At 41.7% G+C, this 23,815-nt stretch overlaps 1 protein-coding gene across 1 annotated transcript in view; it reads left to right on the plus strand.

The window, feature by feature from the left end:
• Positions 1–327: 327 nt before the first annotated feature.
• The window catches only part of PCSK2 (proprotein convertase subtilisin/kexin type 2), a gene marked incomplete at its 5' end in the record, with an annotated part of 33,756 nt that continues 10,268 nt past the window's right edge, over positions 328–23,815 (plus strand). The window contains 5 exons of the mRNA XM_039256479.1: positions 328–352; positions 4,875–4,879; positions 11,156–11,371; positions 13,621–13,721; positions 20,878–21,105. Of these exons, the coding sequence (XP_039112410.1) occupies positions 328–352; positions 4,875–4,879; positions 11,156–11,371; positions 13,621–13,721; positions 20,878–21,105 (575 nt within the window). The remainder of the gene's footprint in view (positions 353–4,874; positions 4,880–11,155; positions 11,372–13,620; positions 13,722–20,877; positions 21,106–23,815) is intronic.

A 23,815-nucleotide genomic window follows, 5' to 3' on the forward strand; every position in this document is an offset into this window, starting at 1 on the left:
TAACACCAGCACCACAGCAGCATGAGAAACTCTTTGTTTCTCTCCTTTAATTTACAACAAGTAGGGCACCTGTAACCCAACAGGGGTTCCTCTGTACAGCACATCAGGACTCCACAGAAAATCATACATCTATGCATCTGAAGGAATATACCTCATGGAGGCAGGAAAACCAGGGGAGCAGCAGCAGTGGTGCCTGTAAACCCAGTGTCCGTGGCCCCCAAGACCATGTATCTCCAACAACCCTGGGCAGTAGCAGCACCCATGACCCCAGCACACCAAGAAGCACACCAGCAACGCTGGCAACCTCAGCACTGGTGATGACACCAGTGCACAGGTAACTGTGATGGCCTCAGTGACCCCTCCAGAAGAGCAGGTGGTGGGTGGAAAATGTGTGCTCTCAAATACAGCCATAAAGCAGCTTAGGTAAGAGAAAAAATGGACTATATCGCCACCTGCTGGAAAATAAAATAAAGGTCTTCAATTCCCAACCTATTGAACTGTTAAAATCAAAGTCAATAGAACTTTACCTAAATAAGAAAAGCATTCATTACTTCAAATGTGCCAGCAGAGGCTCATTTCATCAAACACCATGAAAACTCACAGTAAGATGGTATCACCAAAAGAAAATGACAGTTCTCCGGCAACCAACCTCCAAGTCACAGAAAATTAGGATCTAACTGATAGAGAATTCAAAATAACTGGTTATGAAGAAATTCAGCAAGCTAGAAGAAAACTCAGAAAGGCAATTTAATAAACTGAGGAATAAAATTAATAAACACAAGGAGTACTTTGCCAAAAAGACTCAAATTCTGAAGCTAAAGAACTCAACAGAGGGAATGAAGAACACATTAGAAAGTATTGGAAACAGGAGATCAGAGAGAAGAAAGAACAAGTGAGCTGGAAGACAGGAATCTAGAAATGATTCAGGTGATAGAGAACTAAGATTTTTAAGAAGTGAAGAAACCCTACAAGAGCTTTCAGACTTCCTTAGGGAGACCAACAAAAGAATTATGGATATACCAGAAGGAGAAGGGAGCAGAAGTGTTATTTAAAGAACTAATAGCTGAGAATTTCCCAAACCTGAGGAAAAAACTATAAATACAAGTCCACAAAGCTAATTGGTCACCTTAGTATCTCAGTGCTGAAAGGTTCTCTATAAGACACATTTTAACAAAGCTGTCAGAAATTGATCATAAAGAAAGATTCTTAAAGGCAGTGGGGGGGGGTGGTGGTGAAGAAAAGAACATAACCTACAAAGACATCCCCCTTAGATTATCAGCAGATTTCTTCAACAGAAGCTCTATAGGCCAGGAGAAAGTGAATACCCTATTCAAATTTCCAGGCAAGAATACTCTATCCAGCAAAGTGATCCTTCAGATATGAAAGGGAAAGCAAACAAAAGCTGAGAGAATTCACCACCACAAGACTTGCCTTACAAAAATAAATGTTGGAAGGAGCTCTTCTACCTAAAATAAAATACAAAAATACCCCAAATTTTTATGAAGGTGATAGATAGAATCAGAAAATCATAACCCTCTATTAGAATAGGATGTTAACCAGAAAATTGTAACCCTCTATTAGAATAGGATATGACTGTAACATAAAGCTTCAAAGAAAAAGGCATTAAAAACAAATATAGCTACTACAATTTGGCAATCAAATTACAGCATAAAAAGAGACAATTTGTGACAACAAAAGTATAAAAGGGGAGGAGGAAGATTCCAGAACCAGTATAGGCAAATGAAGATAAGTTGCTATCAACAGAAAAAAGGATTATTTTATTTATGAGACATTATATACAAACCTCATGGGAACCACAAAACAAAAATCTAGAGCAAAGACAAAACATTTAAAAATGGGGGAGGGGTGCCCGGGTGGATTAGTCAGTTAAGCTTCTAACTTCTGCTCAGATCATGATCTCCCACTTTGTGAGTTCTAGCCCTGCATCAGGCTCTGTGCTGACAGCTCACAGCCTGGTGCCTCCTTCAGATTCTGTGTCTCCCTCTCTCTCTCCCCCTCCTCCACTCATAATCTCTCCCTCTTTCTCTCTCTTTCTCTCTCTCTCTCAAAAATAAATGAATGTTTGAAAAAATTTTAAATAATATAAAATAAAAAGCAGGAAAGGACTGAGCAAATTATCATGGAAACCTACCAACATAAAAAACCAATGAAAGAAGGAAAGACAAGACAATGGAGATACAAAACAACAAGAACCCAAAAGATAAAATGGCAAAAGTATGTTTTCATATATCAATTACCTTAAATGTAAATGGATTAAACTCACCAATCAAAAGGAACAGTGTCTGAATGGATTGAAACAAAGACCCAACTACATGCTGCCTTCAAGAGACTCTTCCCAGCTCCAAATACAAACATGCAAAATGAAGGGACAGAGGAGGATATTCAAAGAAATGATAGCCAAAAGAAAGCAGGTGTAGCCATACTCATACCAGACAAAATAGACTTCAAGCCCAAAATTGGTAACAAGAGACCAAGGAGGTTATTATATAATGATAAAGGGGTCAATACTGATCTCCTTCCACTAGGGTTACATCCTGATAAACCCATCAAAAGTTGAAAATATAAGTTGAAAATGCATTCAGTGCACCTAACCTACCAAACATATAGCTTAGCCTAGCCTACCTTAAATGTGCTAGTAACACTTACATTAGTCTACAATTGGGCAAAACTATCTAATACAAAGCCTTTTTTATAATAAAGAATTGAATACCTCAGATAATTTATTGAACACTGTACTGAAAGTGAAAAACAAAATGATTACGTGGGTACAGAATGGTTGTAAGTATACCAGTTGTTTACACTCATGATCACGTGGATGAGTAGGCACTGTGGCTCGCTGCGGCTGCCCATTTCATGAGAGAGTATGGCATATCACTAGATCAGGAAGAGATTAAAAACTCAAAATTCAAAGCATGGTTTCTACTGAATGAGTATCATTTTTGTACCATCATAGAGTCAAAACATTGTAAGTCAAACCATCATAAATTGGGGCCCCTCTGTACATCAAGAAGATATAACAATTATAAATATATACACTCCCAACATCTGAGCACTGAAATATATTAAGCAAATACTAATAAATCTTAAGGGAGAAATATACAACACAGTAACAGTAGGGGACTTCAATATCCCACTATCAGCAAAGGAGAGATTGTGCAGACAGAAAATCAACAAGGAAACACTGGAATTGAAACACACTCAAAAATAAATGGACCTTTTGGACATATATAGAACATTCCATCCACCACAGTGTACACATTCTTCTCAAGGGCATGTGAACATTCTCCAAGATAGATCATATGATAGGCCACAAAACCAATCTTAACAAATTGAAAAAGATTGAAATCAATATCAGCTATCTTCTCTGACTACAATGGCAGGAAATTACAAGTTTCAACAAAAGGAAAGTGAGTAGATCTTCAAATATAGGAAACTAAACAGCACACTTCTAAACAACCAATGGGTTGGGACACCTGGGTGATTCAGCTGGTTAAGCATCTGACTTCAGCTCAGGTCATGATCTCATGGTTCCTGAGTTTGAGCTCCATGTCAGGCTCTGTGCTGACAGCTCAGAGCATGGAGCCTGCTTCAGATTCTGTGTCTCCCTCTCTCTTTGCCCCTCCCACGCTCACATTCTCTCTCTCTCTCAGAAATAAATAAACATTTAAAAATTTTTAAACAACCAATGGGTCAAAGAAGAAATCAAAATAGAAACAAATTATCTTGAAACATGTTAAAATGAAAATACAACATATCAAATTTTGTAGGATGAAGCAAAAACAGTTCTAAGAGGAAAGTTTAGAGCAATAAACAAATATATTAAGAAATTAGAAAAATCTAAACAACCTAATTTTACACCTCAAGGAACTAGAAAAAGAGGAACTAATCAAACTCAAAGATTGCAGAAGAAATAAAATAATAAAAATCAGAGCAAAAATAAATGAGATAAAGACCAGAAGAACAGTAGAAAAGATCAGCAAAACTAAAAACTTATTATTTGAAAAGATAAACACATTTGATAGCTAGACGAACTCATTAGCTAGACTATGAAAAAAAAAGATTCAAAATTAGAAGTGAAAAAGGAAATATTGCAACCAATAGTACAGAAACACAGAGAATTTTAAGAGACACTACAAATAATTATATACTAACTAATTACATTACCTGGAACAAATGGATATGTTTTTAGCAATGATATACCTGGACTGAATCAGGAAGGAATAGAAAATCTGGACAGATCAATAACACATCAAGGATTGAGTCAAACAACAACAACACAGAAATCAGAAATCTCTAGGTTCAGATGGCTTTGCTGATGAATTCTACCAAACATCTAAGGAAGAATTAGCATAAGTTCTCCTCAAAGTCTTCCAAAATATTGAGAAGAGGGAACACCTCCAAACTCATTCTATGAAGCCAGCATTACTTTGATAGCAAAACCAGATAAGGATACCGCAAGAAAAGAAAACTATAGACCAATATCCCGGATGAATATAGATGCAAAAATTCACAACAAAATATTAGCAAATTGAATTCAAGAATATGTTGAAAGGATTATACATCATGACAAATGGGACTTATCCCTGGGATACAAGGATGGTTCAACATATGCCAATCAATAAATGTAACTCAATCATATAATAAAATGAAGATAAAAACCACATGATCATCTCAATAGATACTGAAAAAGCATTTAACAAAATACAGCATCTTTTCATGATTAAAATCCTTAATAGATTAGATATAGAAGGAACATACCTCAACCTAATAAAGGCCAGATACAACAAACCCACAGCTAACATTATATTCAATGGAGAAAATTTGAAAGGATTTCCTCTGAGATCAGCAACAAGACCAGGTTGCCTACTCTCTTTACTCCTATCCAATATAGTACTGGAAGTTCTAGCTACAGCTGTTAGGCGAGACAAAAAAATAAAAAGCATGCACATTGGGAAGGAAGAAGTAGTATTTTAACTATTTGATGATGATATGTTATTGTATAGAGAAAATCCCAGAGAGCCAATCAAAAGACCATTGGAATTAATCAATGAGTTCAATACAGTGGCAGGTTACAAAATCAACTTACAGAAATCAGAAATCAGGAAATTCTTTACACTAAGACAAAAATCACTAGAAAAAGAAATTTTAAAAAACTATCCCAATCATAATAGCATCAAAAAAATAAAGTACTTAGGAATTAATTTAAGGAAGTAAATGGTGCTTACAATGATTACTACAAGACTTTGCTCAAAGAAATAAAAAAAAAAGAGGCACTTGGGTGACTCATTCAGATAAGCGTCTAGCTCTTGATTTCAGCTCAGGTCATGATCTCATAGCTGTGAGATCGAGCCCCACACTGGGCTCTGCACTGGGCGTGGAGCCTGCTTAAGATTCTCTCTTTCCCTCTATCTCTCCCCAAACTTCAAAAAAAAAAAAAAAAAAAAAAAAAGAATTGAAGAAAACAAATTGAAAGACATCCCATGTTTGTGGATCAGAAGATATTGTTAAAATGGCCATACTACTGAAAATCATCTATAGATTCAATACAATCCCCATCAAATATAAAAAAAAAACAATGATAAAATTTGTATGGAACTGCAAAAGGACCTGAATAGCCAATGCAATTCTAAGAAAAAAGAACAAAGCTAGAGATAATCACACATCTTGGCTTTAAACAATAATACTGCATAGTCAGAGTAATAAAACGGTATGGTATTGGCACAAAAATAGACACATAGACCAGTGGGACAGAATACAGAGCCCAGAATTAAATCCTGGCATATAAGGTCAAATTATTCAATAAGGGAGCCAAGAACACCCAGTGGGGAATGATCATCTCTTCAACAAATGGCATTGGAAAACTGGAGAAACACACGCAAAACAATGATAGTGGACCCCTATCTCACACCATTCACAAAAATTAACTTCAAATGGATAACAGACTTAAACAAAGACCTGATACCATTAAACTCCTAGAAGAAAACATAGGGAAGAAATTCATCAATACTAGTCTTGGCAATGATTTTTTTGCACATGATGGTGAAAGCAAAAACAAAAGCAAAAAATCAACAGATGGGACTATATCAAATTCCAAAGCTTCCATACAGCAAAAGAAACAACAAAATGGAAGAGCAACATACAGAATGGGAGAAAAATTTGGCAAACCATATAATCAGATAAGGGGTGGGAGTATCCAAAATACACAAAGTACGAACAGAACTTAATAAAAAAAAAACACACTACTGTTAAAAATGGACAGAAGAGAGGGTGATGGGCATTGAGGAGGGCACTTGTTGGGATGAGCACTGGGTGTTATATGGAAACCAACTTGACAATAAACTATAAAAAAAAAATGGATAGAAGAACTAGGTAGACATTTGTCCACAGAGGACATACAAATGGCCAATAGGCACATGAAAAGATGCTCAAAGTCACTTTTCATCAGGGAAATGCAAATCAAAACCACAATGAAGTATCACCTCACATCTGTTAGAATGGCTAACATCAAGAATCCAAGAGACAACAAGTGCTGGCAAGGATGTGGAGAAAAGGGAAACCTTGTGCACTGTTAATGGGAATGTAAATTAGTGCAACCACTATGGAAAACAATATGGAGGTTCCTCAAAATATTAAAAGTAGATCTACCATGCAATCTCACAATTCCACTTTTCAGTATGTATCTAAAGGAAGTGGAAACAGGATTTCGGCGAGATATTTGCATATTTATTGCAGCACTGTTCACAATAGCCAAGATATGGCAACAATCCAAATACCCATCCATGGATGAACAGATAAACAAGATGTGGATTAATCCATTATATGTACAATGGAATATTATTCAGCCATGAAAAAGAGGGATATCTTGCCATTTGCAACAACACATTATGGAAAGTGAGTCTGACAGAAAAATACAAGTACCGTATGATATTACTTACGTGTGGAATCTAAAAAAGTCAAACCTCTTAAGAACAAAAAGGAAAAAAAATAGAATTAAGATGATTACCAGAGGATAGGGGGTGGGGGATAAGACTGATGGTGTTTAAGGGTGCATACTTGTAACAAGTCGTAAAGAAGCCACAGAGATCCAATGCATACTATAATGGATATAGACAATAATATTGCACTCTAACGATGTAACGAGGTAAATGTTGCTTCAGTGGCACTCGCATTAGACTCTAAATGTATCAAAGTAATACACTATACACCTTAAGTTTACAAAATGTAACATGTAAGATTTAGTAAATAATAATAATAAATGAATTTGGGGCTCACAAGAGGCTGCTTTAGACTATGCCCTTAATGCACCTGGGGGGCTCAGTCAGTTGGACGGCCAACTTCAGCTCAGGTCATGGTCTCACAGTTCGTGGGTTCGAGCCCCGTGTCAAGCTCTGTGCTGACAACTAGCTCAGAGCCTGGAGCCTGTTTCAGATTCTGTGTCTCCCTCTCTCTCTGACCCTCCTCTTTTCACACTATCTCTCTCTTGCTCAGAAATTTAAAAAAACAAAAACAAAAACAAAACAAAAAACGTTAGACTATGCCCCTAAAACAAGCAAGTTCTGACTCACTGACCTTTACCAATAGGTGAGAGTCTCAGGCTCCACACCACTGACACTTTGGGCCAGAGAGTTCTTTGTTGTGGTGGCACAGGGGGTAGGGAACTGTCTTGTGCATTGTCAAAGTTTAATAGCATCTCTGGCCTCTACCCACTAGAAGCTAGTAGTACATGCACACACATCCTCCAGCTAGATGCTAGTTGTGACCATGGAAAATGTCTCCAACAGTGCCACATGACCCCTGGGACACAAAATTGCCCCTGAGGTGAGAAACCCATTGTGTTAAAACTTTAAAAAGACACTAATCCTGCTAAACTCACAGAGACACTCGATTCAAATACAGAATTCAAAGTGAAGCTGCACCATGTATTTAATTTTTAAATTTCATCCAAAAGCACTTGTCTTCTTAAAAAAAAAAAATCCTATAGGAGGGAGAGTGGAGGTGGAGAAGGGAATTCCAATGTAAAGGACTGGGGCAAGTCTGACTGCCAGTCTATTATGTGAGCATGTGCTACTGAATAAGGTTTGGAGATCCCTAGCAGACAGCCCACCCTCTGGGCCCAGCTCCCTCCTGCAGTGTAGACTGCTGGCCCATCTCATATGAGTCTCTAGGTGAGCCTCCCAATCCCATCTGGCCTTTGGTTCTCCTTTACCACGTAGTCTCTGGATAAAATTCTTTCTGTTGAACTGCGTAGTGTAGCATTCTTTGCCTGACTGAACCTTGATTGATACAGTGTATTGACTGGAATGTTAAATTTATAAGTTAACTTGGGGAAAATCGACATCTCTGTGATGCTTTCTTTCTGTCCAAGAACATCATGTGTTGATGTGTCTTTCCATTGGGTCAAATCTTCATGTGTCCTTCCACAGAGTTTTGAAGTCTTATTAGGTTCTTAGCTCATTTTTTTCTTTTTTAGTTTCTTGGGTTTCCGTCTAAGTGTTTTACCCTTCCTGTGGTTAGTATAAATGGTGCTTCCCATTGGATTGCTATCAGGATTTAGCAGGTTAATATGTAAAGTCCTTAGAGCAGCCCCTGGCATACAGAAAGTGCCACAGTAGTGCTTCTTCTGATTATCATCTTTGTTCCTTTCGCTGTATTTCCCAACTGATTATTGTTGGAATATGGGTCATAGTTATTCAGTCTGTTTCTGCCCAGCTCCCATTCAGGAGAATCTGGGGGCAGAACTAGATCTTGGAACATCATTAAAACAGGAAAGTAAGGTGTGCCAGTAACAGACCCATTCCAGAACCAGGTCTGAGCTGTCTTATAGATGCCCTTTCCCCATGCATCTATCCCCAGACTACTTGGGGACTATCTGGGTGCTGATACCCAATTATCAGCTGTAACCATTATTACATCATATAAACACACACACACACACACACACACACACACACACACACACACACCCCTACCTTAGAAAAACAAGGCTTAAATTCCTAGGAATCACAGTGGCAAGTCTTGTGGGCAAGTCTTATAGTCCAATACAAAACTAATGTTTGCTGCTTACTCCTCAGAAACGGGCTGACAGTTGAGCCCTGTGTATCAGTGGGCCAGACCACATGACAAACTGCCCCCAAACACAGTAGTTTAAAACCATTTAAGTCCTGCTCATGGCTCTACAGGTCAGCTGGGTTGTTCTTCTGATCTGGGCCAGCCTCCGCTCATGCCAGCTGGCCTAACTCATGCATCTGTGGTCACCTGGAAGGTGAACTACAGACCAGCCTCCTTCATATGTCTGCCACTTGTTGGCTATCAGCTGGGACAATAAGCTGGGCTAAATCTATCATCAACCAGCAGGCCAACTCAGGTTTGCTCCATGGTGCAACAGAATACTGCAGAGAAGGCATGAATACAGAGAAGTCTGAAAACGTAGAGTCACAATTGTCCCCCAAAACCCTACAACACGGTGACAATGCTTCTAACACTGATTACCTTTTAGCAAACGTTGCTCTGTCTCACCGGCAGTCCATCTGTGGACTGGATCAGAGGAAAGTTTCCATGTTTGGTGGGCTTCACCCATTCACCCTAATCCACACCTGTCTCAATTTCATTGGGTGCCATTTCTTGACATCGAGCCCAAATCCGAGTCTGTCTGAGAGTGTGATCCCCTGTACCAGCTGTAAGGATGATATAGTTCCCTGTCTGTCCTGGTTTCTGAGAGAAGTTACTGATTTCACTGGAGTTTTCCAGTATAGATTTTCCAAGACCCTGCTGACTAAATCTTTGTTGATATATCGACTCAGTCAATCAGAGGCTAATTAACTCCAAGTCCTGTTAAAAGCAATCAAAGTGTCTTTTCTCATTGCCAGGAGGCAGAGAGACCTTGGAGGCAATCCAGTTCTCCCCCTGCCTTCTGGTATCTCTGCCCTTAAGGCCCTGAGTCAAGACAGAGACTCCTGATGGCCATCCAGGAACAGACTTTCTCTGCCATAACATCTATATCTTCTGGTCCTAGAGGGTTACCGAGCTGTCCTGGGCCAAGCTGTGAGGAGAAGGGCAGCTGTACATCTGCCCTTACCTCCCACGCTGCATGGCTGCTCTGCTCTGCCCACCTAGCCTGCAGGGAAACAGAGTACCCCCCGCCCTACTGTCCCCAGAGTCAGAACATAGGAAGCCAGAGGGGATGGACACTCCTGGGTTGTGGAGGGAGAGAGAATACTCCTAGAAGACAGAGAACAAGAAAAGAAAAGGATAGGCAAATAAAAACATGGTTAAACAGAAGAGCAATGTGAACTGTAGGGATTTATAGCTAAGTTTGATGTTCATAACTAATTAGCACATAGTAGTAACTTGTGCATACTATTATGCCTTTAACGTTATTTTTGTTCATATTAAACTTTCTTCCTATATTTGGTGTTCCTTTACACAGGTAAAATGTCATATAATATTGTGTTTGAAAGAATTCTAATATGATCCAATCAGGTAAATACACACACACACACACACACACACACACACACATACACATGATCTACAAATTTTATTTATATTCAAGTAAAATGTGTATTTTAAACTTAAAATAACTACATATGTGTAAAGTGTATATATAAAAATAAATATAAAATCAAGGATATATAAATATCTTTTACATCTTATAGAGCTAAGTATAAATATAAATGTACATTTACGTTTTTGCTGAAAACAATGTCTACAGGAGGAACAAGAATTGGGTAATAATGATTACATGTAGGAGGGTTTTTCTTTCATTTTTCTTTTCATAGACTTTGATTTCTTACCATGACTTCATACTCTTATAGCTTTTTAAAAGCAATTTTCCTGTAAATTTTAAGGCAATTCTTCCAGCTTTTCTTGGGTTACCCCCAAGCTCAAATACTAACTTCAGGTAACTTTTTATACTGAATCCTTCGGACACAAGATGGAGAATTCTCACAGTGTCCCTCGGGCAGGAGAGTGGTTTTCCAGGCAGACAGAGCTGGTGAGGAAGCCGGGTCCTGACCTCAGTTGCCCCGCTGGCCGCCCCCTCCCCGGTCCTCCTGCCCGGGACCCCACTCCCTCCCCGGCAACCCCCCCGCGGGGCGCACGGGATCTGGTGGCCTCTCTCCCTGTGTCCCCCCAGGGTCGAGGCGGCAAAGGCAGCATCTACGTGTGGGCCTCTGGGGACGGCGGCAGCTACGATGACTGTAACTGTGATGGCTACGCCTCCAGCATGTGGACCATCTCCATCAACTCGGCCATCAACGATGGCAGGACCGCCCTATATGATGAGAGCTGCTCCTCCACCTTGGCCTCCACCTTCAGCAACGGGAGGAAGAGGAACCCTGAGGCTGGCGTGGTAAGTGCAGTCCCGGGCCTTCGGTGAGGTGGTGAAGGGCACAGCTGCTATGTGACGTCATGAGCCACCAGTGTGTGACCTCATGGGAGGAAGAAGATCTGCCCTCCTACCCTCGAAGAGTGAGGCTCTGGAGATCCATTGTCTTTCAGGGCTGATAACGCTTTGTTATCAAGGTAGAGCCATACGGTGTGCAAGTTGGAAGCAAGAACCGTGCTTCCTTTCCAGGTCATTGTCCATAGGTTGTCTTTCTTATTTATTGTTTTGCCTTACAAATGATGACGAACTCATGATCAAAAAGTTTCCGCAGCACACCACTTATAAAGAGAACATTAAGAACTAGGGTATCAGGGCACCTGGGTAGCTCAGTCACTTGAGCCTCAACTCTTGATTTTGGCTCAGGTTATCATTCCTGATAGAGCCCATGGGCAGACTCTGCCCTGAGTATGGAACCTCCTTAAGATTCTCTGTCTCCCTCTGCCCTTCTTCCCCACTAGCATGTGCTCTCTCTCTTGTCTCTCTCACGTTCTTAAAAAACAACAACAACAAAAACAAACTGAAGCAATGTACTGTGAGCATCTGAGCCAAGAGCCCATCCATTTATTATAGTAATTAAAAAATAGCATCCATAGATGGGCTTCTCTTGGGTCCATAAGCCCTCCAAAATTGGGCACACATGTGTGTTTTCTCAAAGCAAGAGCAGCGGTTTTCATTCTATTTTAAAATATGTCCATGACTGAGAAAACAAAATGGTTAAGAATCCCAGACTTAGATTACTTATTGCACTTTTCTGAGCAGTCCTTCCTTCCTGGGCAGCTAGCTAACACGGTGAATTTTCCAAATCCCTTTAAAATCTAATGGGTAGAGCATAATGAACCTTTTTGGAGCTCTTCCTCTCTCTGGGTATTTCACTCACATATCAGCCTTTCCTCAGACCTCCAAGCCTGAAATTTGTTTGGTGGTTCAGTAGTTCTGCTGAGCTACATTTTGACTGGCCACCTATCTCAGCTGGGGCTTCCCAAAGTGGGACAGGAGCTCAGAACACAACCACCATTACTAACCAGGACTCCAGTCCCCAGTTGCTGCCTGAACTCTGCCAAGCCAAGCTGGCCTGGCTCTCCTGTGAGCCAAAAGATCCCTTTACCTGGAAGGGACACAGACCCTAGCTGCCTCCTTCCGTGAGCCCTCCTGAGCTCCCCCTTGGGGAACTAGCAAGTGTGCCTGATCCTCCCAAGCAGAAGATGGCTTTAGCATCTCCTTTCCTAGGAGAGCTATCTGGGCAGAAAGTGAGAAGAGCAGGGCAGAAAGGAAGTGAGGGATGATTCACTCCTTTCCCTGAGAAGCTGACCCTCCCTACCCCAATGGCATCACTCTGCCCTCAACCTTATCTATGATTCTCTTTCTACTTGGGCAAGAGAAAGGCCTTGAGTTCTATCTGAACATTGTAATTTTCCCCCAAAAGATACCTTTAAAACTTCCCTGATACTTTGTACCCCAAATTAATAGGCCTCTCTGAGGATCCTACAGACAGAGGAAGGAGAAGTCCTGTGGTCTAGACATGATCTAAATGAACACCCTGGCTTTCACCCTGGCTCACTGAAAATGAGGGGTTTTTCCCCTCTTTGTGAGTCCTTTAAAACCCTATTGATCAGTCTCTCCACTTAAGAATTCTGGAAGTGATCACTCACACATCTGTTATCGTGGCTTCATGTGTCTTAGCATCTCTTCATGAGATCTAGAGACACATTTTCTTTTTAATGTCCTGTCTTTCTAGGCAAACTTTAGCTGAGCATGTTTATTCTTTCCTTTGTGAAGGGAAACAAATGACATTGTAAGCTTGGGTTTTCCAAACTGATCCCAGGGCAATGCTCATGGTTGCATTGACTTGGTGGTAGTATTGACTTGTCAATTTTTGGCTATAGATTTTCCTCTCAGGATCCTGGAAACAGATGTCTTTCTAGTCTCTGGAATAGCTGCAAATTTGCCTCTCTGAACAATTGACTTGTTTTTTTGTCTCATGAGCACTCAGACTGGAACTAATTGTCCCTTTTTGCATGGGCTACTAGGAAGCTAGAATAAAATGTATGGCAAGATAGATGGATGGATGCTAAGCTTATCCTTACTTTCATCTTAATTGTCCTCAGAACAAGGTAGAATTTAAATAAAAGAAAGAGATAACCCTCTGCTTCGTATTGTTTTGTGATTCAAAATAGAGTGATTATTCACTCATTATTGAATGTCTTCCCTTCCAGGCAACCACAGATTTGTATGGCAACTGCACTCTGAGGCATTCTGGGACATCCGCGGCTGCCCCCGAGGCAGCGGGAGTGTTTGCACTGGCTTTAGAGGCTAAGTATGTTTCCATCTTGGGGCCAAGGGTGGAACTGGCATTTGTTTTTCCACCCAATACCAAGGGTCTATGGAGGCAAAAGTGGGTGTGAGAGTCTTGAAGAGTCAGGGCCAATGAACTGTGATGGACATTTCTAAATGAACCATGGGCCCAAAATGATACACACACACACTCTACAAATAACATCCTTAGAAAAGCACAATACCCCAACACTCAATAGCGCATATCAGCTACTTATTCAGATCCCAAGCAGGGACAGGTGGATATTTCTTTCTTTGTGAAGACAATTGTGTTATCGTCTCTGGATCCTTTGCTTATCTTACTTCTGTAATACAGTCAGCTAAATGAAAGAAAACTGTTGCCAAACTGGTATCTAGCAAAGCATTTTGGAACATGTGGTAATCAGGGTGCCCCCACTCAAGATTCATTAGCTTAGAAAGTAAAGTCACTTTTTTTTTTAAATGTTTTATTTATTTCTAGGAGAGAGAGACAGCGTGAGCAGGGGAGGGTCAGAGAGAGAGGGAGTCACAGACTGAAACAGGCTCCAGGCTCTGAGCTGGCAGTCAGCACAGAGCCCGACGCAGGGCTCGAACCCACGAACCGTGAGATCATGACCTAAGCAAAAGTCGGACGCTTAACTGACTAAGCCACCCAGGTGCCCCAAAAGTAAAGTCACTTTTAATACTAAGACAAGGTGGGCAAAATCATACAAGGTAGACCAGGAAATGGGCTTTACTAAGAAACTTTCCAAGCTACCAGTAAGAGGAGATTAGGCCACATTGCTGTTGCTGAACACACCTTGGATTTGGTCCTCAACAGAGATTCCTGCCCACCCATTACTCTGAAGAATGAACGTGTGGTCTCAGGCATCATCTGTGTGGTGTGATTGCCAAAGCCCACGTTGTTAGGGAGCTGTTCAAGAATGCAGCACCATCAACTTGTGAGAAGTTGGATTCATTCTGCTGGGGAAGGGGAGTTGAGTTCCCATCCTTGTCAGCCGTTGCTAGGCAACCGAAGCTTCTAGCATTAATCCCCAGGCAGCTCTACTCGTTCCTCTCCATGTATACAGTGCGTTTTCTGACTTGCAAAGAAGGTAAGCATTGATTGCTAGATAGGAAAGGACTTTGCAAAATTACCTAGTCCAACACTTTGTCTTTAAGCAGAAGAGGCATAATTGTCCTCCTTTTACAAATAAGACCCCAAATTGGGAGTGACTCCTTTCATTGGACCAGGCCAAACTCTGATTCTTCAAAGAACAGTCAGGTGGAAAATCCACGATTCCAGGAAACACTGATTGAAGTGTTTCTATTAAGCACAGAGACCAAAACTTGCAAAGTATGTGCATTTCCTGAAGATGAAACTGTTTATCTGAAGTCCTGTCAGGCCCCGGTGTCTGAGCCGGCTTTCTCACTCCAGGTGGGAGCAGACAGTGGGAGCCTGCTGGCTGCCGCTGAGCCTTGCATAGAACAGGGAGCAGGGGCACTCCCAAACCGAGAAGGGGGTTCTGGTCACCCTTTCAATCTCAGAGGACAGAACTTGACTCAAAGTCACCTTGCACTTTGGCAAGCAAAAAGTCAGTTGCCCAGGCCTCTGTGCACACAAAGAGACGACCTAAATACATCAAAGTAATGGTACAAGGCTACTAGGTCTCTAAACAGGTTCATGGGCGGTGCACCAATTATTCACCATTCTTGAATACACTTGCAGATAGCTTTTTTTTTTTTTTAATTTTATTTATTTCTAGGAGAGAGAGAGAGAGACAGCATGAGCAGGGGAGGGTCAGAGAGAGAGGGAGTCACAGACTCTGAAACAGGCTCCAGGCTCTGAGCTGGCAGTCAGCACAGAGCCCGACGCGGGGCTCGAACCCATGAACCGCGAGATCATGACCTAAGCGAAAGTCAGACACTTAACCGACTAAGCCACCCAGGAGCCCCTACACTTGCAGATAGCTTTACAGAAAAGACATCACCACCTGGGCACACTTTGTTTTGGAGCAATGGTTTTTAAATCTCTGTTGCCATCAAGAGGAAAAAAAGTGATACTTGGCAGTGGTGATTCAAACCCATCCTAGGAGCTGGTCCTAAAATTTCTGAGAACACCACTGCCTGAGGTTGGTCCACACCCTGAGACAGAAGTTGGTGCAAGCAATTTATTAAGAAAGGACTCTTGGAAGAAACCAAGATAAAGTAGAGGAAGCAGGTTAAGGATGGGGAAGAACCCAAGTAAGGATGCAGTTTCAGAAGTTCTGGCTTCAGCCTGATCCCATAAGGAGCCCTGGGGTGTAAATTATGCCTCAGAGTGTGTTCTCCCTCAGGGAGAGGATGCTGGGCTGCCATGTCCTGGTGGTGGTCAGTCACTGGCTGAGAGCTGTGCCTGGGGAGGTAAACTCCAAGGCACCTCTGGCTTTCTACACCTGTGGGCAAAGCAATTCCAGAAGCCAGCACTTAAAACCACTGCTCAGAACAAAATAGCCCAAGAGAGCATCTGGAGGGAGGAAGTAGGAAAGCCTCTCCATGAACAGTTTCTACAGCTCCTCTCTCTTTATCGTGAGATGAGACAACTGGGAGTCCTTGGTGGCGTGTAACAGCAGTTGAGGGCTGTTTGCCACCCAGAGGTCCAATAAGAAAGCTTTTCCAAAGCAGTTTGGGTGCAATAAACAAATTATCCTGTGTAAATGTATGCCCATCAGGACCATGAAAGTGGAGCAGCTACGCCCCAGGACTCCAGGGTAGAAAAGGGAAGCCATTATTCTTCTGCCCTGCCCAGTCACTACTTTAATAATGTGCTTTTCTGCCAATGCTTGAAAATGGCTTCTTGAGTCACAGGGAATATCGCTCACATTTCCCAGTGTGACTAAGACTAGAAAAAACTTCAAAAGATTTCTTTGGATGGGGGTGGGAGAGTGACTGCCAGCTACAAATATTTTGCATTCTCTCCATGACCCAGGGCTTTCTGTGTGGCTCAAAAAGGCTGAGCTAGGTTTGAGGCGTAGGTTATATAGAGGCCATTTTTTAGCTTGAAAGAGCTATCTGTAGTAACATGGCCCACATATTGGACTAGAATATGTTTCCAAAACAGACCTTCCAGAAGATGGATTTTTCTTCATGTAAACTCTTTATCAAAGTGTAAGAGACACAGAGAAAAGTGCACAAATATTAGATACAGCTCACTGACTTTTTACAAAGTTAGCAGACCCCTGTTAACCAGCATCCAAATCAAGAAACAGACCATTACCTAAGTACCAGTATATGTTCTTTTGCTTAATATTATGTCTGAGAGATTCCTCCATACTGTTGTGTGTGGTTATAGGTCATTCATACTATTGTTAATTACTCTGCTGCAAAATGGATACTTGTTGTTTCCAGTTTGGGGCTATTATGAGTAATATTGCTGTGAACATTTGTACACATGTCTTTAGGTGAACATATGAATACATTTCTGTTGGGTGTATAACAGACACTCAGTATGCTGAGTCACAGGATATACTTATGTGCAGTGCTAGTAGATACCCCCAAAGAGTTTTTCAAAATTTTTCCAAATAGCCATTGACACCCCTACTGGCAGTATGAGTTAATGGTTGCTCCACATCCTTGCCAACACTTGGTATTGCCAGTCTTCCACACTTTAGCCATTTTTATAACTGTTCAGTAGAATTGTACTCTACTTTTAATTTGCATTTCCCTGATAACTGGTAAATTTGAGCACTGGATGGAATTTTGAAAGCAATAGATTCCCATGTCTCAACCATGAGTCACTGAATACATATCTCTGGGGATGGATGGCCCAGGGATTTGTCTTTTCAAGCCCTGTTCCAAGGACTCCGTAAGTAGCCAGGCTGCAGCTGTTCCATGGCCAGGAGCAGGCAGTAAAGCAAGAGCTCTAGAAACCTATGAATCAAGATACTGTTGTTTGGCAGGTGAATATTTGGACTCTGCCTCTGACTAGGTCAAGATTGGAAACAGAAAATCCCAATAACAATAGTTAAACTGAGACAGGGTTTTATTTTTCTGCCATGTGAAAAATGAAACAGAGGTAAGGAGCCCCAGGCTCCTATGAGGGTACCCCTGGGATTTGGGGAATCCAGCTCTTTCTAGATTTCTGCTCTTCTACCTTCACATTCTCCAGGTGCTGCTGGAGCTCCAGCCATCATGTTTATACATCAGACAGGAAAAACTGAAACAGCACAGGGACAAAAGAGATCCACCATCTGAGTCAGCCTTCTTAAAGGTTTTTCTGAAAAGCATCACCCAGTGGCTTTGGCTTATTTTTCATTGGCCAGAACTGTCACGACCACCCCAGACTGCAGTGGAGGCTGGGAAATGTAGCTTTGTAGCTGGTAATGTTGCTGTTCTGAATAAAATTGAGGTTTTCTTAAAAAGGAAGAGGGAGGATAGATACGAAGGAGACAATAGCCATGTCTTCCAATCTCCTGGCATCTACGTGGGAAATCATTTACTGCCTCTGGATTTCTGTTGTCTTATCTTAAAAATATAGAAAGGGCATTGAGGCAGGAATCTACATCTGTCATTGCATGATTCTGATGCAGGAGACTTGAGGACCAGAGTCTGAGACTCCCTAGATGGGATAACACATCAGCTCCACAGTTAGTTTTCTTGGTGTTGAGAGCTCCCCCATCATGGCAGCCCTCCCTTTTAAAATATTGAGTTGTCTTTCTGTCCCCTTAGGCTGTAGCCTCTGAAAGAGCAGGGAGCTTCCTACAACATGCCACAACCATTGCAGTGCCCAGAGCTGATATACACTCAGAGGACCCTCATAGAATCACTTCATTGTACAGGACCTTTCCATACACAAGTATGGAATATAATATTTTTATTATATAAAATAGTTGTCATGTTATTTGTCCTATTACACTGTTCACAGTGACCTTTATATTGTAGATCACCTGTAAATTTACTATTTTTTATTATTTAATAAGTATGACCTACAATTCTTGAGCTACCATGGTAGGAATAAAGCTTAAAGCAGAAATTGAAGAAATACTATTTTGCACAATGGTGTATTCTGTCAATTCTGAAATTACTCAGAAGGCAGAATTATGAGGGACTTAGTTTTACCTCTCAGACATACATAAATGGCTGGCCAAACAATGTCACAAACTCAATTACGTAAGTGTATGGACTATCTAGTTTATTCTAGAAGTGAGATGATCTTTGTTCTGATGCACTCTCTCTATTTCTCATAGACTCCATGAGAATAAATCTGTGGAGAAATGTCTAACAGGGTCCCTCTCCAAGCTCCAGGAAGCTTTGCACATCTTTGTGGCAGAACCCCCAGCAAAGATGGGCAATAATCCACCTGCCAGCCAGCCCTCAGATCATCTCGAGACCACTAGCTCCTCATTTATCAACACTTCTATGTGTAATTAATTCAGAATCCCATTCTGACAAAACCCTGAGCTTTTAGCCATAATCAACTTCTGGAAGTTTCACACCATTCACCTGGGTCCTGGGGACCATATGTCCAAGATATGTTCATAAATTTCTCAGATAAGCAGTGACCTTCTTTGAAACTTTCTCCATAATAGCTGAAGGTCTGCATTGCAAGAGTACATGATTCATTGGCATCTTTTGGCTCTGATTCAAAGTTTCAAACCAATGAACACTGCGTGTATTGGAATCAAATGAGTTATGTTGTTCCTAGTCTTTTGAATTATTTGAAGAGAACCACAATGTAGGGCTTTTCCACCTTTCAATTATGACTCTCAGGAATAAATTTTGCATTGCAACCCAACACCACACACACATACACAGTTCCATGAAAAATAGATTCCTGTATTACATGCTAATGCATGCTCTTACTCTTTTCTGTTCTATTCTGTTTATTTTTTAATGATAGTCCTGTTCATTAAATCATGGGTTTTCAAGCTTAACGGTCTACTAGAATTGGCCTGGGAAGTGTTAACAGTTTCCAAAGCCTGAGTCTAACTCCCAGAAATTTCTTATTTAATTGGTCAGAGATGTAGCCTAAGCAATGGGATTTGAAGTTTCCTCACCAGAAGATTTTAACGTACAGCCCAGGTAGGTAATCTTTGCAATAAGTTGCTTTCCTGGGCAACAGATGGCTCTGACCTGCCCTTTGAAAAACACAGGCCATGAGTTATATTAGACACTGATTTCCAAAGACAATAGCATGTGCAAGCAGATTTGTTTATTCACTGGGCAAACAGTGTATAAAGGGCTGCTGTCCTGGGCCCTGGGGACAAAAATATGCTGAAGATACCATCTCTGTTCTTGAAGAAATGACAGCCTCATTCACACAAATGGAACACATCCATGTTGCCAAGACCCAGATCAAGAAGCAGAGCACTGGCAGCAACCAGAAGCTCCCTTGCGTCCCCGTCCAGCCCCTGCTCCAAGACTAACCACTTACCTGACTTCTGACAGCACAGATTAGTTGGGCCTGTTTTTATACTTTAAACAAACGTAATAATATACAGTATGTTCTCTTCTGGGTCTGGCTTCATTAGAGTGACATTCTATTTGAGAGATTCATCTATGTTATTCAGAGTAGCTGTAGTTCATTCATTCTCATTGTAAGACAGTGTTTTACATCCTATAAATACATCTCAGTTGGTTTATGCATTTTATTGCGGATGGGTATTTGGAGGCTTTGTAGTTTGGGCCTGTAAACATTCCAGTACATGTCAGCTGGATATATACACACATTTTGAGGGGATGCATACCTAGGAATGGAACTTCTGGGCCATAGCTTGGACACTGGGACATGAGAAGATAAAAGCCAAATAGTTTTTTCCAAAGTGTCAGCAGCAAGTTACAATCCCATCTGCAAAGTATGTGAGCTCCAGTGGCTTCACATCTTTGCCAGTACTTAGTACTGTCAGTCTTTTTCATTTCAACCATTCCAGTATGTGTTAGAATGTGCCTTTGAAGTAAATTTAATTCAGTAAGAAAGACAAGATTTTTAAATATATATATATATATATATATATATAATGGCTCTAAATGGTGCATGGAAATCCTCCCTTGACTTGGGGGCTCATAGATGTTCCAAAATCCTACAAGAGGTATATGTCCTTAGTCATTCTCTCTCTCTCTCTCTCTCTCTCTCTCTCTCTCTCTCTCACCTTGTGCCCTCTCCCTTACCCTTGTTCTTGAATCTCTCTGCCTCTGGTATCCAGCCTGGGTCTGACCTGGAGAGACATGCAGCATCTGACTGTGCTCACCTCCAAACGGAACCAGCTGCACGACGAGGTCCATCAATGGCGGAGGAATGGGGTTGGCCTGGAGTTTAATCACCTTTTTGGCTATGGGGTCCTTGATGCAGGGGCCATGGTGAAAATGGCTAAAGACTGGAAAACCGTGCCCGAGAGATTCCACTGTGTGGGAGGCTCCGTGCAGGACCCTGAGTAAGTTGGGGGGGGTTGGCAGTTGCATGTTGAAAACACCCCAGAGATGATGCTGTGGCATTGGCGACAATATCAGAGTCCCTCTCTGTCTGCTCGAGATGCACTGGATTTGATTCAGGGACAACCAGCTTCCAGGCAGAGCTGTAGAGTTGCACAACTCCAGGAGCCCCATGTACACAGAACACAGGTGCCTCAGAACCCCTGCTTTTAGGTGTGATCCTTTAGTGTTTCACTGGCTTATATCATTTTTAAATGCACAAGTCAATCAGTGTAACTAGGTCTCAGATCACTTAACAGACCATGATCATGACCAATATCTCAGAGGACCTTTGTGTCCCCTTCCATCATGGCCTCCTCAAGAGTAACTACTATTCTTCTAACTCCACAGATTATTTGGCATGTTTTATACTTAATATAAATGGAATCAGACACGGTCTTCTCCTTTATATCTAGATTCTTCAGCTCAGAATTATTCGACCATGTTTAGTATACTTGTAGTTCGTTTCTTCTCATTGCTAAATAATGTTCTGTTATGTGACTATAACACAGTTTTCATATTCATTCTACTTGTGAAGCAGCATAAGGACTTGATTTGATTCTGAGTGAGATGGATAGCTATTTGGAGGGATTTGAGTGAGGTGCTCCCCACACAGAAACCACCAGTCTGGTCACCTGCACCTACTTCCCTTTTAACTTCCCATCACAGCAAGAGGATTGGACAATAAGGACCCCTTTTATTTAATTTCTCTCCTCATTGATTCATCAGTAAGATGGAAATAGCAATTCTTATCCTTATTGTTTTTAATTGAGGTATTGTTTACCTACAATGAAACACACAGAACTTAAATGCATTATTTGCGTTTTGATCTAGGAAACCACCACCTGATCATGTGATGGAACATTCCATCACCCTAGAAAGATTCCTCATGCCCCCTTCCAGTTCATACCCACATCTATACACAGCCATTTTCTTTTTCTTTTTTTTTTTTTTTTAATGTTTTATTTCTTTCTAGGAGAGAGAGAGAGAGAGAGACAGCGTGAGCAGGGGAGGGTCAGAGAGAGAGGGAGTCACAGACTGAAACAGGCTCCAGGCTCCGAGCTGGCAGTCAGCACAGAGCCCGATGTGGGGCCTGAACCCACGAACCGCGAGATCATGACCTAAGCAAAAGTCGGACGCTTAACCGACTAAGCCACCTAGGTGCCCCTATACACAGCCATTTTCATTCCTGCCCCTATCGATTAGCTTTGCCACTTCTTGGGTTTTGTCTAACTAGAATCACATGATATGGGTGCATCCAGTTTCCCTGACTCAATATTATGTTGATGAGATCCACCCAAGTGCTTGTGTGTTGTAGTGGCCCATTTGCTCTCATTGTTGTGCAGTATTCCATTCTGAAAACACACCTGTGATTATGTCATTTAAATACTGGTAAAATGCTCTCTCTAACCACCCACCCCGGCCTCCTTTCTGTTGGTCATCTGAGCTTGGCCAAAGTCATCCTCCCTCTCTGTTCACCCTCGGTCCTGGATCCTCTGCAGATTTATAGTCAGTTATGCAGACCTAGATTCCAATCTTGATTTCACCAAACCGAGACAATACCTTTGGCCTCCCTGAACCTCCTTTTAGCAATCCTCAACCTTTGTACCCTGGCCCCTTTGCCGGTACAGTGAAGTCTATGGACTCCATCTCGGGACAGTGTTTTTAGACGCACTAGATAAAATACATAGGACTACAAAGGAAGCCAATGATATTGAAAACTAGGTATAAAAATTTGTTGAAAAACAAATTTGTGATGAAGTCATCTATGTCCTTTCTCTCATCAACACATTATGTAAAAAGCTCCTAGCGGCAGGCATCTAATCTAAGTCTAATGGCCACGATCATTTCAGGGCAGCCATGATGGTCGAAATGCTACTTCAAGATGCCATCAGTAATTGTAATGGGATATGATCCTCTCTGGGCTCTTTGGTGGCAGACTCTGAAGAAGTGCTGATACCACTCTGGCATGTGGGGAAGCTACATTTTCCTTATAAGTCAGTGTTGTGTCTCAGGGAGAAACACCTCCTAGGTGGCTGGTGTGAGGCCTTTTACATACACTACTTGTATTTAATCCTGGTTAAGTCCAGGAGAAATGTGCCATCACCCTCTTAACAAGGATGGGGGGAGGGGGGAGCCAGATACAGAAAGTACAAGAAATGTGCTCAAGGTCACAAAGGTCTGACCAGGACTTAAAACAAAGCCCATCTGCATAGAACCCTTTGGCTTGTTTCATTATATGACATAGTAAGTTGCTGCCCATACTGCAAAATAGTCATACCTGGCTGTGTGAGGTAAGGCGCACCCTCAACAGGGTGGCTAGAAAGCTTAAGTGGATATAAAAGCACACGGCACACAGTAGGTGCCCAATGAAAGTTAATTCCCTACTTACAGCCTCTGTGACCTTGACTGAGTGAACCAATTTGTCTGGGCCACATTGAAGCCTATTTTACCTGGCAGAGGGACATAAGTAATGAACAGAAATGATGTAGGTACGGGGCGCCTGGGTGGCTTAGTTGGTTAAGCGTCCGACTTTCGCTTAGGTCATGATCTCTCGGTTCGTGGGTTCAAGCCCCACATCGGGCTCTGTGCTGACTGCCAGCTCGGAGCCTGGAGCCTGTTTCAGTCTGTGACTCCCTCTCTCTCTGACCCTCCCCTGCTCACGCTGTCTCT

Source organism: Hyaena hyaena, unplaced genomic scaffold, assembly GCF_003009895.1.
Source record: "Hyaena hyaena isolate Hyena2069 unplaced genomic scaffold, ASM300989v1 scaffold_579, whole genome shotgun sequence".
NCBI classification, from domain to species: Eukaryota; Metazoa; Chordata; class Mammalia; order Carnivora; family Hyaenidae; genus Hyaena; species Hyaena hyaena.